The sequence below is a fragment of the Pseudopipra pipra genome, chromosome 3 (genome assembly GCF_036250125.1).
Source record: "Pseudopipra pipra isolate bDixPip1 chromosome 3, bDixPip1.hap1, whole genome shotgun sequence".
Classification (NCBI taxonomy): domain Eukaryota; kingdom Metazoa; phylum Chordata; class Aves; order Passeriformes; family Pipridae; genus Pseudopipra; species Pseudopipra pipra.
Window position 1 is genome coordinate 71,663,036 of NC_087551.1, and position 19,041 is coordinate 71,682,076.

General features: G+C 37.0%; 3 protein-coding genes across 5 annotated transcripts in view; 1 reads left to right on the forward strand and 2 right to left on the reverse strand.

Annotated features, from left to right (window-relative positions):
• Positions 1–945, reverse strand: part of CRYBG1 (crystallin beta-gamma domain containing 1) — a 48,368-nt gene extending 47,423 nt beyond the window's left edge. Inside the window, exon 1 of the mRNA XM_064649846.1 lies at positions 928–945. Within this exon, the coding sequence (XP_064505916.1) occupies positions 928–930 (3 nt within the window). The 5' untranslated portion in view covers positions 931–945. The remainder of the gene's footprint in view (positions 1–927) is intronic.
• Positions 1–9,606, forward strand: part of RTN4IP1 (reticulon 4 interacting protein 1) — an 82,289-nt gene extending 72,683 nt beyond the window's left edge. Inside the window, exons 9-11 of one of the 3 annotated variants that reach the window (XM_064649848.1) lie at positions 2,147–2,209; positions 5,531–5,698; positions 6,375–9,606. In XM_064649848.1, coding sequence (XP_064505918.1) covers positions 2,147–2,209; positions 5,531–5,626 — 159 coding nt within the window. In that variant the 3' untranslated portion in view covers positions 5,627–5,698; positions 6,375–9,606. The remainder of the gene's footprint in view (positions 1–2,146; positions 2,210–5,530; positions 5,699–6,374) is intronic. The other 2 variants (XM_064649850.1, XM_064649849.1) reach the window with 2 other exon arrangements.
• The window catches only part of LOC135410682 (autotransporter BimA-like), a 37,960-nt gene continuing 27,666 nt past the window's right edge, over positions 8,748–19,041 (reverse strand). The window contains exons 2-3 of the mRNA XM_064647391.1: positions 16,634–16,763; positions 8,748–8,810 (exon numbers count right to left, since the gene is read on the reverse strand). Coding sequence (XP_064503461.1) covers positions 8,748–8,810; positions 16,634–16,763 — 193 coding nt within the window. The remainder of the gene's footprint in view (positions 8,811–16,633; positions 16,764–19,041) is intronic.

The following is a 19,041-nucleotide window of genomic DNA, read 5'->3' on the forward strand; positions in this document are numbered from 1 at the left end:
TTAAATTTAACAAGTCCACTCTAGCATGGAATTCTCTCCCTGCCTCTCCTAGCTCTTTGCCTGCTATGCATATAGAGGATATAAACAGCAATACCTGGGTTCTAAAAAATTTCAGCTTTACCTAAACTCTCTATGAAGGGAATACGTTTATATAGATTGAGGAATTTACCTGAATAACCAAGGGGCTATAAAAGTGAGACTGTTAATAGTCATATTTTTCCACAAAATATATTTTCTATTAAGTCCCAACATTTTAGCAAAGCAGTTCATGTCTTCAAGAAAACAGGACCTGTCTGCTTTGAATTTATTTTTTTAACCATAAAACAAAATTTTTAGTTCAAGTGTACACTGAAAATTGACCATTTTTGCAACAGCATATAGATTAACGATAATACTGAGTCTGCATTTTCAACGAATTTTTTAAAAGGAAATAATTAACTGAAAAAGTACAGATAAATATAAGTAAGTAAAAATAAGTAAGTATAAATCCCATATTATTTCTTAGGTGACAAACACAGACATTTAGATATTGTATGTATTAAAAAAGAACAGCAAAATTGAAAGAAACAAATAATGCAGAATCAAATGAATGGAAATCTTTCGGAAAAGCTCAGGAAAGACAAAGAAGCATAAAAATTGAACAGATCCTTACATGAGTATTTAGGAAATTAGTGAGATAATAAAGAACAGGCATGTCAGAAAAGGCATGCCTGCTCCCATCTGCTCTTCCCCAGAGCTAGTTATTTCCATATACTAAAATGTTTCCCCCCTCCCCTTCTGTCAACAGGAGCATCTGTCAGTTAAAAGAGACGTTCTATAAAGCTAATGGAGATCAGTTAATTTTATGACTTAAAAAAAGTAATTGTGTATTAACCTAAAGATTTCTGGTGTTTAAAAACAGAAAAAAAAGAGTGTTGTTTGCCTTACCATGATGATGATGATAATTCTTTCTGCCGTTTACAGAAGAATAAACAAACTATGGTGTGTGAGATGCAGCCCTGTGTGTCACTAACCAAACCCTTTTTCTTAGCTATCCTCCCACGCTTTAACCCCTTCTTTCTTCTGGCAGCACTCAGGTAAAAACAAGCAAAAAAAGGAAGTAGTATCTGACTTGAGCCTTTCCAACTGATAAGTCATTTGGCAGACAAATTGTAACTAAGAAAGGGGCTCAATTAGAGGATAGGAGAAAGAACTGCAGAAGGCTGGCAGCAAGTCGTTCAGTAAGCACCTCTACAGAAGCAGAGAACCTGTGGCAAAGAACTGTGAAGTTAGTGTTGGGCAAATGCCTTACGTGCATTAATTAACATGCAATACTAGAGCACAGATATGCAACAGTAGGAAAAAATATACCACACACGTTGGTTCTCACAGACCTGGTTACTGTTTTCTGATCCACATTTAAGACGGCCAAAGGAAAAAAAAAAATCACTTGTGCTGTTATTTAAAAAGAGATTGATTTATATAGGTATCCTTGGTTCTTCACTGTCCTGGGTTGGTATATTAAGCCAGTATTTTTCTAGGTACCTATGGTAAAATGATCCTAAAAAGGAACTTGAAAAAGCAGAAAAGAACTAGCACCAAAAGTAGGAGTGAGGATTATTCAACAGTGAAGAAAAGAGAGAATACTTAAGCTCTCCTGAACTTGGAAAACTCCCAGAAATATAATTATATGTAAAAAAATAGCATTAACATAAATTATTGCCCTTGTAACTCTTTGTGTTTCAATATAAGTGAAAGTGAGGAAGTTTGATATGAGTTAGCCTCACATCTTCACTTTCAGGATTTTGAGTCTTGCTGCTGGGTCAGAGCTGTATCATTAGATAATCTTCTCAGTGTAAAGATTCAGCAAGACTACCTCGTTCAAAGTAAACAGTGAAAATAAACACATACTATATGTGTTTTGTTCTAAGAGAGAGAGAGGATCTTAAAAGTACTCTTTCTGTTGAGCAATAAAGGATAAATGGCAAAAGCATTTTGGAGGGGAAGAGAGGGGATTGGAAGTATTTTAGGTCTCCTCAAACCATAAGCCGCAACTAATAAATGTAACTCCTTCCCTTTTTTTAATTCTGAATGCAATTCAGAATGATAAAGAATCTGTTCCATAAGTGGTTTTGATTCACAAGATTGCTTCCTTCTTCATTTGTAGGTCTCTCTTCTGTTTTGTGAAAGTGTACAGTGTCCTGTCACTAACTCTAAATGGCATATCCTGGTAAGTATAGATTTAACAGAAATTGCCTAATTTAGATCTAAAATTTACTGTAACACTTCCCATTTCCTTTTAGATTAAGTATTTATGTATAATTACCAGAGATAGGAAATAGGATTTTTTTTCCTGCACATCTGAGAGTGTATGTATGAGAGACTAAGCTGTCAATCACTGGAAATCAGCTCTTTCCTAAGCATAATCAATCTTGATCTCTTTCCAATGCTTTCACACAAAATTGCTGTCAATAGAAGCTCCACAGTCTTCGAAGTATATGACATTTGAAAAAGTCTTGCAGCATTACAATAAATGATTATGAGACAAAGAGGAAATAATCCTAAGAAGACACATATATTTTCAGTCTTTGCCAAACATAGCACTGATATGGCTACTCTGTGCTGGCTATCTGAGCTGGCTTTTCCTGGGCATCTCTACATGATGCTGCACGTGGCCTCACCTCAAGTTCTGTGTATAGTTTTGGGTGCCACAATATAAGAAGGATATAAAGCCTCTAAAAAGCATCTAAAGGAGGGCTACAAAGATAGTGAAGGGACCAGAAGGGAAGACTTATAAGGAGCAGCTGAGGTCACTTGACTTGTTCAGCCTGAAGAAGAGGAGACTGAGGAGAGACCTCATCACATTCTACAACTTCCTTATGAGGGGAAGCAGAGGGGCAGGCACTGATTTCTTCTCTCTGGTGACCAGTGACAGGACCTGAGAGAACAGCATGAGGCTGTGCCAGGGGAGGTTTAGGTTAGGTTAGGAAAAGGTTCTTCACTTACAGGGTGGTTGGGCACTGGAACAGGCTCCCCAGGGAAGTGGTCACAGCACCAAGCCTGCCACTGTTCAAGAAGTGTTTGGACAATGCTGTCACAGGCACATGATGTGATTCTTGGGACTGTCCTCTGCAGGGCCAGAAGATGGACTGCCATGATCCATGTGTGTCCCTTCCAACTCATGATATTCTATGATTCTATGTAGCTTAAGAGCAAGGTGGGATTTCTAATATGCTCCCATGCCCAGTGTTTCTGGTCAGCTAGCTCTAAGTGCTCAGCAGATGAAGGATATTGACCACCTCACTGTTTGCTTGCACTAGGTAGGAAACCTAGGTCTTATCTGCAGTTTTAATTCAGTCTAGGGAACATATGCCTCAGAATTAGTTTAAGTGACTAAAACACCAAAGTGTCCTTCAGCAGCTCTAGCTCCATATAAGTAACATGTTATGTAATTTGAAATTTACAAAACTTGAGATCTTTTCATTGAGTAAAGCAGATAGTATGCGGCTATAAATGGAAAACTAAAAGCCTTTTGCTAGCAACTCAAGGACTTTCCCCACGTCAGGTGCAGCAGAATACAGGCTGTCACAGGCATACGGGGCAAGAGGCAGAAAGCCACCATTCTCAGCACTGTGTTACTAAAGTGAGGAGGTAAAGGTATAAAAGCATAAAAACAGTAAACAAACTGCAAATTGGACTACTAGTCTGACCAAAGCAAAATTTCATAAACAATTGCAGTGAACTGCATATTTGACATGCTTGCTTTGAAAAGCTGATGTGATAGTCTTGTGACAGAAAAAAAATTACCTTATGCTTATGACTCTGAAAACCATTTAGCAGGATGAAAAATGACAATATTTAGTCAAAGTGTATTTTAAAATGAAACTAATAGAATCTCTTCTCCATAGAAGTTCTCATTAAATAGATAAAAATCATGCAATGTAACTCCTATTAGACATTATGCCAGGGTACCATTTTGTACCTTTAAATACACTGAACCTTTCAACTTAAATATGTCTCAAGTCAACCCCCCAATATGAAGGTACCCAACATAGCAGCTGCTTTGGAAAATTTTGGTTTGATAGTCTATGTGCTTCAAAGAGCCCTTTTATGAAATGTATGAAGTGTTTACACTCCTTGATAACTTCTTTGATATATGGATTTTTCATCATGTACAGATGAAGAGTTTAAAGTACAAGGAACTATTATTATTAAAATACCTTATCCTGACCTCATAAAAATTGGCTGGACACCTCATTTTACATTTGAATTAATGCCATAATTTAGCCTTTATTCTAAATAACAGTGTTCACCTAAAGCTTCCAGAATTCACTAAAATTATTTCTTATAACAATTATTACAGAGAATTGCCTAAATATTGGTTAGAATAAAGTTTATAAAACCAGGATAAAGAAGGTGAGAATGACTCCAGACCCACTGGTTCCCTGCAGTGCTGCAGGCAAAACCTAAATCAAGTGGCATAGTCCCTCAAACTCTTTACTAATAATCCCACAATTACATCCATATCGCAATATTCTCCATTAACCAAGAGAAACTTCTCAGAGGAAATGTTTTAATGAAATGCATTTACATTCTCAGGTGTGTTTATTTTAGGCTCCAAACAAAACTAATAATTATATAAAACATTAAAATAATTAATATGTTTGTCCAAAAACCAGATACATTATTGTTCTGAAGAAAAAGATATATATTTTTCTGCTATTACATATCTGTTATTACAGACACATCACATTACACCACTGAGCACTCAAACTACTAAATGTTAGCTGCTAAAGAGATATAACTACAACAGTATTTAAATCTCACTACTATTATTTGTGGATACTTGGATCAAAATTCTAATTCCTAAGTTCTAAGTCTTCAGGTCTTACCTCTAAAAATATATTTCATTGATTAGCAATAATGCAAGAGGGAATTGGATCAAACTGGATGAAACTGTACAGTTCGGAAATATCAGATTTCCAGGAAATGCCAAGAAATACACAGAACTATTGATTCCGCACTTGAATTTCTGAAGATATTAGTTTGTGCAAAGGCCAATCTAACATGCTTTATGATTGGCTTTGATGCCTGTGGCTTAGAAAAAAATCATGACAAAGGTACGTCTAAAGCTAACCCTTAAAAACATCATGATTAACCAAACACAGTTTTAGCTACAACAGTTCTAGTGTTGGGCTCAAACTATTTTAGGTACTTTCTAAATAAATTATGGTAAAAACACTCCATTAGAAACTTTTGGGCTCCCCTTTGCATAAACTTACTCCATTATTTGTTGGTGCTTTGGCATGTAGGAGGGAGCTGGTCATCAGCCATGAAAACCTGGTAGACAACAAGTGTTTTCTGTAAGTAGAAAGTAGGCATGAACCTTCTCTCTTTTGTTCCTAACCTACCGCGTTCCTCCCATGCCTCCTTGGCACCTGGTGGGAAAGGGTGGGAAGACAAATCTCTCCTACTCTGTATGATTTTGTTTTAGCTACCTACCCTTTTTGTCTGCAAATGACTCCATCTTTTTGTCTCTTCTGCAACTCAGGCTTTCCCAGCCGGCCATATGATGAACCTGACAAGTCTCTTCAGTTTCCCAGCTGTGCACAGGACTCTGGAGAGCAGCCTCCAACAAGCAGGGTGAGCTTCTGTTTTGCCGGGCACCCACTTGGGAAAAAACCCTTACAAACCGTCTATCCATTTTCATGTTTAAAAAGTGAGTTTCTTTTTCAGGTCCAAGAGTCAGAAATTTATCTGATAAAAACTAAGTCTTACAGGCCAAACAAAAAACATACCCTCAGTGTTTCCAGAAGCAAAACAATCAAAACTCCCCTGAAGAAGAAGGAAGGGGAATATCCAGAATTACTACTGATAAGCCTTTTAAAATCACAAGTTTCCCCAGATGAAATACAAAAAAACTAAACAGATCTTGATGTTCTTTTTATTTAAATTCTGGTTGCTAAACATTTATGGTGTAGTTTGTCAGATTTTTCAGACTTTTTAAAAGCTACACTTTTAAATCCCTATTTTCCTCCTAGACAATTAAAAAAAAAAAAAAGGGAGGGGAATTGTAAAGACAGGAGAGGAAAAGAGGATATATTTTTATTTGCATGTCATAATGTATGATTCAGAGGAAATTATGATGTCAGAGTTCCATTAAAAAAAGCAATGTTTGTAGTGCAAAACATTGCATTCCATTTAAATCTTTAGATATTGCTTGCACCAAAATAAACTCAAAACTTACCTGGTGAAAAATTACCCACTGTGATTTTGAAAATTATATGAACAATGCTAGTTTGTAGGAATGGTAGATTTCTTTTACAATCTCTAAATCTTACTCAAACAGTAGTTTGGGCAATTTTTTTTAAGTGGATCATGCTTTGCTTTTGCAGATCTTGAGCCATGGTTGATTGACTGCTTGTTTTAAGCGGATAAGTGAAGGAGCATTCCAGCTGATTCACTGTAATTCAGTTCTTGAGACAATAAAACCAGAAAGGTGAAGTTTTTCCTGAGTACCCTTTTGCAAACCCATTATTATATGCAACTGGAACTACAGAGCAATAAATTACACATATATGTATACATATACACATTCCTAATTTTCATATGCATTATATAGCTTATAGAGTGGCAAAAATCTGGTCAGGAGGAATGAACTATTAGTAAAAGCTTTGTGTTGCAACCTTCTCAGATCTGAGGGTGCTCAGATGTACTGTGCATATGCTGAGCCACCTGGTCACATAGCATGGCAAAATGGTAATAGGGTCACACCCAAGGAGAGAGCAGAGCTAGCTGCCAAGGTCCTGAAAACCATTCCAACGCATTGCACAAGTGTGGAAGTGGTACAAGAAAAGCATGATGCAAAACAGTGTCAGCTCTCCACAAAGATCACTCCACACTAGCCCAGCGTGGAGGACAGAAACACAACCCCTGGTGATTCAAAGAGCAACTTCACAGGACTGTATCCACCAAGGAAAAGAGAAGGGAGGATTATGCCCTTTGGGAAGAAGGCAGTGAAGCGCCTGGTGTCATCCTACAGAAGAGTTACATACTAGCGTAAGCAACACCTGTGAAATGTTGAAATGCTATGTAGCTCGGTGTTTGGCATGATGATACATAAAGGTGGGGCAGATAAAGGATGGTCACTGATACCATTAAACTGCCTGGTGCACACTCCCATGTCATCATTACCAGAGCCATTAGGTACTGTCCACACTTGATCACTGATGACAGATCTCCTTAATAATTTGCAATGCGTGAATGGTTCATTGCCTTCCCTGGGCAATACCACACTGAGTATGTGGCTATCCACATTATCTCACTCATGCAAAGCGCAGTAGTGTGCCAGTTTGACAGACCTTTTATTTTGGCACTGCTAGGGAGACTGTAGTTTATTCAGCAATCCAGTCCTGAAGACCTCAGCACTATCACAGTCCAGGAACACTGCTCACATGACTTAAAGCCTAACCCTCTCAAACAGAAACAAATTTTCATCCATTTCTTCCACTAAATTTGTTCAGAGCATTATATGGAGCATGCAATAATTAAGATGAAATTTGATTCCAGACATAGCTCAACATGAAGACTATTCAGGATTCAAGTCCAATGTAAAGTTGAACATAACCTTTTTATACTTCACTTGCATCAAGGCAAATGTACTGAACTGCTTAGAAGGAGACTTGTCCAAGTGACAACTGTGTTAAGGTTACCAGCCAACAGTAAATACACATAGGCCATCTGATACAAGTTACAGTTTTTTGGTTTGGGTTTTTTTTTTTAACTGTATATATAAAACCCCAACAATCTCAATAAACTTTGTGAGTACTTGAAAGATGTCTATCAGAGTAAGAATTTACTGGTATTCCTATTCTGCCTTCAAATATGTTCTAAATGGGTGGAGGGAACCTTCTAAACTCAGTACATCCACTGCCATCTTGAGTGCCAAAGTGTTAGACTACAAGACAGATTCCTCTTGCACCAATATTCCAGGACCTATGTTCCTTCTATGACAAGTAACTCCATGCCATCATCCCTCCTGTCTTTTGCACTTCTCTAAGGCCCATGTTCGTTGTCAGCTGTGGTCCTGTACACCTACAATCAACCACAGCATAAATGCTCTTCTATTGAACTCACTGAAAAGCAGCAGAAATACAAGAGGAAAGGATGTTTTCAAGGTCTCTCAGAACCAGCCAAATGAATTGGACATAAAGTAGATGCTATATTTAGGAAATAAGAGAGTTGGTGTCCTAAGCCATATTGGAAACAGCAAAATGAAAACCTTTATAAGTTAATACTGAAATGAATTTGTGGTTCAAATGGGGATAAGAGGAATAATGAGCTGGGAATATGGAAAAAAAGTGGACCGACAAGGGAACTGCCATGATGCCATCAGTCTAGTCAGCAGCCAGGTATTTTATTAAGCAGAGGAGTAATTTTGTTGAGCAATACTCAGAGAGGTTTTGTCACGGATAGCTGAGAATGTCTCTTGTGCTGCAATTAGCCACAAATTTCCAGACTTTTTGGAAGACAAAAGGACAAGCAGGTCTTTGGTGAGCTGTGTTACAAAGCCAAATCATAATAATCAGATAGTTTTATAGTGGACTTGATGCCTGAGTTTTTTGACATTGGGATTTCTCAGAATTTTGGTCTCTGCCTACACAGTAAGTACAACACTGCATGTATAACTAGTTGCTTGGTTCTTCTGTCTTCAATATTAGCAAATATGGCTGAATTGAGGGCACCTGTTATTTTCTTCTATTAAAGAATCATGGTTTTGCATATAGACCAACTGCTGCAGTCTCATAAATGCTTGCTATGTCCTGGGAGACCTGGGAAGAATAAACACTTAACCAAAGGTTTATATCATTATGGATACACTTAACTAAGGAATTCTTAATTCTGTCATGTGTCTCAGACAGATCAGTCATGTTAGAAAGACAATTCCACTATGAATTGCTTACTCTTCTGGGGATGCGATTAGCAGAATTGTAGTTCTTTGAAAGACATAAAATAAACCTGACTTACAGCAGAATCCTAGAAAAGAACAAACATTTTATCATGTAACTGTAAATTACAGAAACTGCTTATTTAGTCTTCTAAACACTTCTAATTCATTATTTGGGTGAGCTTTCTTTTCCTATCTGCTGTGAATTTAATCTATAAATAATTAATTGTTCTTGCTTTGGGGTTTTGCCTTGCTCTGGTGCAATCTTTTTGGTCTCTCCTCTCTGGTATCCCTCTTGTCCCCTCTCCTTCTCCTATTGAGGCCGTAACAAAAAACAGACATGGATAAAGCAATGGACGTACAATTATTGCTGCCCAAAAGCAAATGGGCTTGATGAACACAAATTCATTTTACATTTATCTTTCCTTTTTTCTTTAAAGCAGACATGATATCTATCAGCCCGAGAAGCTTCCCTAATGGTGACTTACAACTACAGCTAGCTGTCCAAGTGTCCTGATTCAGCATTCCTACAGGTACAACAGTACCCGTGCACTATTAAAAGTAAATTACTTGTATGAGGGCTCAGTACTTCTACAGTTTTTAGTGTTAATGTTGAGAAATATTTATGTTAAAAGACAGTACCGTATGTTATTAAAACTGAAAGAATTAACAAAAATGTAGTTCAGTCTTCCACTCTTATTTAGCACTGTTCTTTAGGAAGAGCTCACCTACATGTGGGATCTTGCTAGCAGGTGGTATTACACAAAGACCATCTGGGGTCAATTTTGCTTTGTTTCCATGATTCTGAGCACCTTTTTCTGTGAAATGGTAAATGTTACTTACGGTAGCTAACACTGTCCTTATGTCTCTAGACCATGCTCTTAAATATTCTCTCAATGGAAAACGCTTTGATAGAAGCTATCTTCATATTATTCCCCCTGTACTTTGTGAGGTTGAATCGTTACCATGTCATTTCAGTTTACTGGTTTATGACACTACTTACCAAATACTGTGGACAAGTAATTTAAGATACAGGGGCTTCTTGGAACACAAGTGTTTGTGGGAGACATTACTGTGACTTAAATTGTCAGCATTAAATTCTGTCCCAGTTCTGTATTTTCTGGCTTCCACAATGATTACTATTTAGTACTATTTAGATTCTGTTTGTTTCTTAATGGTTGTGGTGTTGTCATGTTTTTAATTATGAACTGCATATTTATCAGCTAAATGATTCTGAAAAAATACTTCTGTATTAATCATCTCAAATTATTGCAAAACACAGCAAGACTCAGAGCTAAACGTCTTTAAAAACTCTAAAAGTTTAAAGAACAGAACAAATTAAATATTTGCTAATTTTATAAGTCCTTCGTCAAGCCCATAAGAAATGCTGGCATGGCCAGGGCAAAATGAAGTATTCTTTTTCCCTTCCCACATTTCTCCACCCTACTCAACTGGTTTGGTTTGAAAATTTGATTACTTCCCCTCCATGAATTTTGAAGGAAAGACTTCAATGTTCTTCTCCTATTAACATCACCTTCTTGCTCAAATCACGTCATGGTTGCAGCCCAACAATAGGAACAAATTGTATAGAAAGGATAGAAGGAAAAAAAACACAACAACTTGGATAAATTATAACAACGTTCTCATGTTTTCCTACACATTTTAAACCACAATAAGAAATTACTGTGCTGGGCATCACTATAACATCCTGTTACAAGACATACAGACAATGAATAATGTAGCTGTTCTGTTATCAAAAGCTCTTATGTGATCCATGCTTCACCATATCTGATTTTTTTCCATTCTGTTTATATACCATTCTCTTCAATTCGCACAACTACATCAAAAGAGCAATCCCAAAGCCATGGCTTATGAATAAGATTCCCCAAAAATCCTTCAGTTCACATATACATTTAAATATACATCCAAACATATGTATCTGTACACGTGTATATATATAAATGTAAATAAAATTGCTATGTATATTTTAGCTTATAAAAATCTTTATTGCTGTATTTTTTGATTGATTTAAATCAAAGAAATGTATTTATCCAGATTTCCCATAAGTTAGTGCACTAGAAGCACATAACATATAGGTGGCTCTCATAGGCAGACCTGGCTATATAAAAAATTTAACAGTTACACTTTAAATTTAAAACCTGGGAGGCTACTCTCTCTTATCTGTAGGAATGACTATGGGGAGCAACATGACTAAAAACTGGCCCTAGCAGAGTGAGCATAAACATGACTAACTGAGAAGGGAGTAAGTGAAGGCCAGCTTTTTGTGGGGATTATCCAAGGGATTTTGAATCTATGCATCTACTAACAAGGGGGAACTCCTAGTATGATTAAAAAAAAAAAAAGAAATAAAAAAGGAATATTATTCAACCTGTTAAGCCTGGGAGGGAGGTGGAAAGTTTGACCATTATTTCAGGGAAACAAGGTACACTTGGAGAAGAGTGGTGGCTGGAACCATCATACAGTAGCAAATGAACTATCTGCACTGAACACATGCTCTCAGTGAGGTCTACAACCCAACCTGAGTGACCCTTGCTATATTTACCACACAGGGAATAATAGTAATTTTACCAGGTAAAGAACACAATAGTTATACTGAAAAAGAGAAAAAAAAAATCACAACAGATCACAGTGCCTCATTTTATACCAAAGTTGAACATAAGTGTAGTTAAGCAGAGAAAAACTATGGCAAGAATCCAGATATCCAGCATAGCACTGAGCTGGCTTTTTCCCCAGTTTTTTTTCAGGTAATACAGTAAAACTTTGTCCTGCTGCAACAATTTCGAGCAGTATAGGGAGGACATATCTAGACTGTAAAAGAAAACAAAACCAAACGAGGAAGAAGCCCAGCCCCCTGCCTCACCCAGGCCCCTCTCAGGTGACTGCCTTGCTATACCTGCCCTTGACCTCAAAAGAAAAAAAATGCTTCAGTCATATGATTTCCCTTCCCTTTCCCCCTTCTCTTTGCACAAGTCAGGTTTGTGCTCTGAGATTGTGGGGGTTTTTCTCCTTTGCGAACACCAACACCAGGAAATATTCTCAGCCCCTGTATGACTTACTTCATAGGACCTTGGCTAAAAGGTTTTTTTTAGCTTTCTGATTCCAAGATGGAGAAGGATGCCTTCTCTTCTTTCGGTCTCAAGTTTTGGGAGGAGATTGGTTAACCACTGAAAGGCCTTATCTACTAAAAACTGTAGTGAACCTTAAGGCAATGACTTGCTTTCCTCAGGGCAGGCTCCTCTCACCTATCCATGAACTGGTAACTTTGTTGTCTGTTACTTTGGAAATTGGTTCACCTGCTTTCTCACTTACTTGGTATTGAAGATCATCAAATGACAATATAAAATGCTTTGTTTCTACCATTTAAACATCAGTCTGGGAAGTAATTTAGTAACCCCATGGATCCCAAATAGACTTTAGGTTTTGCTATTTCTTGAGAAAATAAACCACTGTAAGGAAAAGTGTATGAGGACCTGGGCTGGATGTCTTGCTAACATTTCTCTGAGCAAGGTAGCAATGAAATTGAAGAAGCAGAAGAGGAATCCTAAAATGAAAATATCCTACACCTTGATGAACTATCATCTTCAAACATGAGTTAGAAGAGCAGAAGGAATTAGGCATCTGCATATCTGCTGTGTCAGGAATATGGCAAAGGCAGTGATAGAATAAACTCATTTAATCCAGTAATTTGACACAGAATCAAAATGGGCTTCCACAGCCACACCTGGGTGTTAGAAGTACTCCACCCAGTTTCCTTCGATAAATATTCATGTCACAGAACTGAATCTTTGTGTGAAAGGCAGTGACTGTGTTCAGGGAGCAAGTAGGTGTGAGAACTCTTATCTAGATGGAGAATCCTGAGAAACCTTTAGACAGGTACCTGCTAATAAATCTGAAAATGTGACTAATCAACACCTGAATATAAGAGGAGAGACAGCATTACAGTACACAGATGTGTAAAAAAAATGTTTAGGCCTAATTATCTTGCATGGAATTTTAAAGTCTAGATTTTTGTGATCGTTATTCCTAATGCAAAGGAAATGTACAAATAATGAAGCATTAAGAACTTTCTTTTCATTCACTCATTTTACTATCAGCAGAAGTCAATCTAAATCTGAAATTATTCTCTAAGGGAATAAATGCCTCTAACACCTATTTGTCTTTAACTACATAATTTAAGGTCATTTGAGTTTGCCATATCACAGGTAGGACTCCTTCTCCCTTGGTATTAGTATTTTGTCACTATTGAAGCTGTATGACTGCAAAATATATATTTACCTGTGATTTGGTCCTTGAATTGAATTATTACTTATCCAAAGTGAATGGAATAAATCAAACATTCAGGAAGTTGTTTCTTCATTCATAGTGAGAACACTGGCCACATTGTTTTATTAATCAAACAGTCTAAAAGATATCTACTTCATGCTGTACAGGCTATATGACAGCTCAAATTATCTTCAGTGTGAATCCACAAAGACATTCTAAATATAAACAGGAATCTAATCAAGCTATTTTCTTCTCATTTGCAAACAAATCCAAGGACACCAAATACTCCTATTTAGCTCCACTGAGCAAAACTGGATTGTGCAAATGCAACCAGGGATGCAATGCATTATTTGGGAAAGGGAAAAGAAATGAGTTTTAGAAATCTAGAAATAGTGTATTTTGCAGATCTAGAAATTATTCATCCAGAAATTATTTCAGAGGGCTTTTTAATATTTAATAGTGTGTTATCAAACATCTATTTGCCAAAATTCCAAAAGAGAAACTGCTAACCTTCGTTTTCGTAAAACAAATGTTTTGCACATTAAATAGTACAGGACTAGAAAAGTCAAGAATCTCATAGAATCACAGAATATTCTGAGTTTGAAGGGGCCCACAAGGATCATCGAGTGAATTGAACCTGAAAATGAAATGTATATTCAAATTTGTATGATTTTTGATTTTTCAAAGACTCAGTTACCTCCAGTGATTTAATAAACATATACTATTTATATATTTGATAAGAACATCTCTCTTTCATTGTTATATAGCTGACATTTTTGGTTGTTTAAATCGGAAGCTCACCATAAACAAAATTATAAATTCCAGACAACCTTGCAAAGGGAAAAAGTGGAAATATTTGTACAAAACTAGAAGTACATCTGAATCAACATCAGAGACATCTGACAAGAAAACAATATTGTTATAGAAGGATGTCACTATTTTCCTAAAAAATTACGTGGTGAGAGGAAGTATTTTGCCTTATAATTTGGACAACACATTTATTCCCTGAGCAACACTATCAAGCAACTGATTTAATCATTATTTAATTTCCTGCTGTTTTATCACCAGTATTTACAGAAGTCAAACAAAAAGAAAGAGAAATAAAGTTGCACTGTATGTCAAGAACAGTTGCTGCGAAGTACAGGAATAGGTAAAATGAAGATCTGTGAAACAATCCTGGAAGAAGATGAAAAGGGAAAACCAGGGTATATTATGATAGAAGCTCATTATACACTAGTTAATTGGGTGGAGAGAAGTCTGGGTTTTGATCAAGTAAAGGAAGCATCCAAAAGGACAGAACCTGATGGCTTTAATTACTTCCTGTATTTTTTTCTGTTGGAAAATAAATACAAAAAGGAGACAGTCCAACAAGTTCTTAGAATATGCTGGAGACAGCTTTTTCTTCAGAAGGTGAAGAAAACCATTAAGGGAGTGGCTATTTTAGATCTTCTGCTGACTAGCAGGCATGAACTGGCTGAGAGAGGAAGGCAATCTAGGTGACAGTGAACTCCATCATTTAATAATCACTACTACAAAAAGAAAAGGGAAAGAAGCAACATAAAATTACCTTTCTATTTCCCAGAAAACAAAACCAAATGTTACAAGCTCCAGAGACTGATAAGCAAGGTTTCTTAGGAAGACTGTTTAATTAATACAAGAATGTACGAAAGCCTGTCTTAGTCATTGCTGGAGTCAGCTCTTAATCACCCAAGGTAAAGGGAATAATATGAATTAGGCAAAAACAGAGGATAAAACAAATTAGGCTGTGTACATTAGTCTGCAAGACTTTTACTTAGTTCATTTACCTTTGAAAGGCTTATGAGCAGATTTCCCTAGAGAGAACTGCAGCAGAGAGGAGCCTGATGCAAACAGCTTATGTTTTGTAATGCACCATTTTCTACCGCTCTCCCACAAGAAATGCTGAGGGAAGGCAGGGCTTCATTAAATCCCAATCCCCATAAACCATCTGTCATCAGCAGGTGACTATGTTATTACACGCAGCAGCAGATTATCCTAATACAGAAGAAACTGCTGAATTCACACACACACACCACACACAAATTCCTTGATTTTTATGATTTATCCAACAATCAGACCTTTGTGTTATACATCAAAGTATAAAATTATGTGGCCTGGTCTCATACACTTTTAGAGGCTTCATTTAAAAGGTTGTAAATGTTCTTAGTACAAATGGATTGGTTCCAAGTTAGAGAACAGACACCCCAACAGTTTAATTTAGCTGTAAGTATGAACAAATTATTCCAGAAGAAGAACAAAATGCCAACTCAGAGCTCACTAAGTAACAGCTGAATTCTGCCATTCTTAAATTTTCACTGAAAAATATCAAATATCTACTTGCTTTTCTAGAAGTCCTTACAAGTCCATCCAAGACCACAATATGGTGAACACCATTTTTTTTCTGTTGGAAAGCTAATTCCCCAGCTAGCTCTACTACAATGAAAATGTCATCCCATCACAGTAGTGTGCCATTTTGCTGTTTTGTGAAGAACTGATACCTTTTTGTTGGATGTTTCAACAGTATCGATAGAACTAAGATGCTGAGTGAGACCACAAAGGATGTTCGGGGTTTGTACTATTTGCGTATTCAACTAAAGACCAATGAGTCTTTTACAAACGCTTCATATAGAAATTAGTACATGGGATTTGCTGGCTTGAGAAGACCAGAAAATAAATTTATTTGTTTTAAAGACAGAATATTTTAAGCCTTCGTCAAATATATTAGAGGAATATTAGTTCCTCAACTAAGAAGAAAGCAACTTTTTCAATTACTGGCCTGCTGAGTACTTTTGTTAATGTGGAAAAACAGTATTTCTCTTTCCATGGAAAGATGACAATAAAGACAAGAATGGGATTGCACAACTTTGTCTGCAATCTGAAATTAAGTTCTCACATTAGAACAGAAGTAATTAGCATTTTCCCTAGCTTGCTTCCATGCAGTAATACTGCTGCCAAGCAAATGAGTAACACTACATGAGCTAAATGAACACTCAAAACAAACATGTAGCCATTTCTCCTTCTCTGGGAAAAAAAAACTTAACAGAAAACAGTATGGGTTAAGGGAGAAACTGTAGAAGTGTAGGTGTTGTTCCTTTTTTATTTTGGCTTATATATTTTTTATGAACAAAAGGAAAAAGCCATATGGTTTGTGGGAGCATGTGGAAGATCCCCTTGAGCCATTTTCTTTGTTGTCTCTTCATGACAGCTATAGTCATTATGTACCTTCCTTATTTCCGTATACGATATTAATTTGAAAATTTTCCAGTATTTCAAACACAGCTCTTTTAAAGGAAGATTACCATTATATCTAGTGTTAAATTCTGTTTCCAGAATAGTCATCTTTATGATGTGTGTTTGTATACATATTTTTTAATATAGACATATATGTATTTAGTTTTTTCTTACCTTTCTAAGTGCTGCTGGTAATGAGGCAGTAGACATTGATATTGCTGGAAGAACATAAGAATGTGGACAGATTACTGATGGTATTTGGTTTTCTTGAACAGTGTAGCGTCTGCTCGATACATCATAGTACCTGAAAGGAGAGTAAACACTGTTCAATTAATGCACCCTAGCAAAATAAAGTCTGAACTCTTATCTGCTGTACTTCTGACAAAACACTAAGATGTTTTCTCCCATTGTAGTGGTTCCAGGCCTCTGGTACTTCTGAAGTTTACTGCTTCATTTTAGCCAAACTACTTGTTCCTCTTATTAGACATTAATTCATCCCACTTTCTTTAGCTATCTGAGACTAAGCTGTCAGCTTTTTCCCGATAATAAAACAACCAAAAACCAAATACAATACTCAGCAGGATAACCACATCAGAGCCATAAGGCAAAAAAATTAGTCGTCTTATCTTCTGTCCTTCCACCTCTTCAGAGACAGCAGATTACAACATTTGGGGTTTACAGTTCTACATTACATCATGTTCTATTCACCTTCCTTCTGGAAGCTTTCTCAGTAAAGAATCAGTTGAATTTTCAAAACAGGTCACTTAGTGGGAAAATGCTGTCACAATGAAAGTGCACACAATCTTTAAAACAATACATTAATTTTTAGCAAGTCAGTTCTAAAGCTTAAGGGACCTAATTTTGCTTATGTTTATTCTGCAGTGTCAATTTTGAAATTCTGAATCCAAAGAATGTGAAAAAGTTTACTTAGTCTCCCCCTAAGAGAGAAAGAAAATAGTAAAAACTGACCAATTTATATAATCTCTTTCATTTCACTGTCTGAAAAATCAAAGTAGCAAGAATACAGAGTTCTCTGTTTAATTAAAAGGTTGATAAATATGACAGTTTATATATTTAGTCCTTTAGATGATTCAACAATGAGTTAGAATTCAGCTTTTTAAAAAATGTATGTATTTTGATATTTTTATTTCAAAATTGGACTGTATTTTTCAGAGGATCATAGAACAAATCAGTTTGGGAGGGACCCCAGGAGGCCTCTGGTCCACTGTCCTGCCTGAATTGGGGTCAGCTATGGGATCACAGCAGGTTGCCTGGGGCTTTACCCAAACAACTCTTGAAAACGTGCAAGGACAGAGACACCACAGCCTCTCTCGACAACCATGAAAATGTTTTCTCTTACATCCAGTCTGAATCCTTTCTTTATCAACTTTTGACTGTTGTCTCTTGTCCTTCCACCATGCACCACTGTGAAAAGTCTGGATCTGTCTCCATCACCCTCTAAAGCTGCCTCCTCTCCCAAACTGAACGAGGCCAAGTCTCCATCCTCTCCTCACAGGGTAAGTGGAGTCTCACAGGCAACCACCATACTGGTAGCCATTTGAGGAACCCACCCAGTCTGAAACACTGACAGATCTTTAGGTAGAAAATACCCTCATCAAGTATTTTGCTTTCAGCAGAAAAAAAAAAAAGTCTGAAAATGTTCTAGTTTTGTTTTGTCCTTAAAATATGCATATTTTCCATTTTGGTTGAATCAAAACTCCCCTTTCCCACAGGCTTCTTTTCCAGACTCATCCCATTGTCCCAAATCCAGCTCTGTTTGTACAGCTTTAGTTGCAAATTCAGTTTTATAACTGCCTTTCATATAGAGTTTTCAAAGAGTAAATAAGTGAGCAGAAAAGCCTCAGGCATATTTATAAAGTTGCTCAGTTTATTGCATAATTGTGGTGAAAATGTTTTGACATTTTAACACATATCCCAATAAACATGTGCAATTATTTTGTTTATTTACCTATTTCTAAGGAAGAAACTTTTAATAGCTGGCTACCTTCCCCAAGACAAAGCTGACTTTGAGCTGTCCATCTTGATTTTCATGTTCTGCCTCCACCGATAGAGGTTGCTTTTGGGGTGGTTCCACACGTTGCATACAAGAAAATTCAAAAATCACATTAAAAAGCTGCTCAGCTAGTGCTGAAAGATCCTGTGGCACCCTGCCCTGTCTGAGGTTGATACCAGAGGCCTCTGTAGGAGGGAGTAACAGTAGGCTGAGGACTATCAACTCTGTGACTGAAAGCAATGGAACAAGTGACATGGTATGGGCAGGAGACTGGGAAGGTACTTGGTTGAAGTCTGGATGAGAAGTCAGGGTAAGGAGGAAGAAAATAATGGCACACCATGGGAAGTGGATGGAAGAGGTGTCAAGTGTTAAGGTGACACTAACACTCTGCAAGAGGCCACCACTCACAATGGTGCTGCTGGGCTGGTGCCAGGCATCTGCACCCCAAGTGCTATATAATGAAACATATGTCAGAAAATAAAATGCCACCAATCCCAAACGTCAAAAAGAGGAAGCTCCAGAAGTAAACACTTCCTAGATAGGAAGTCATGATGTTTCCCCAGGATAC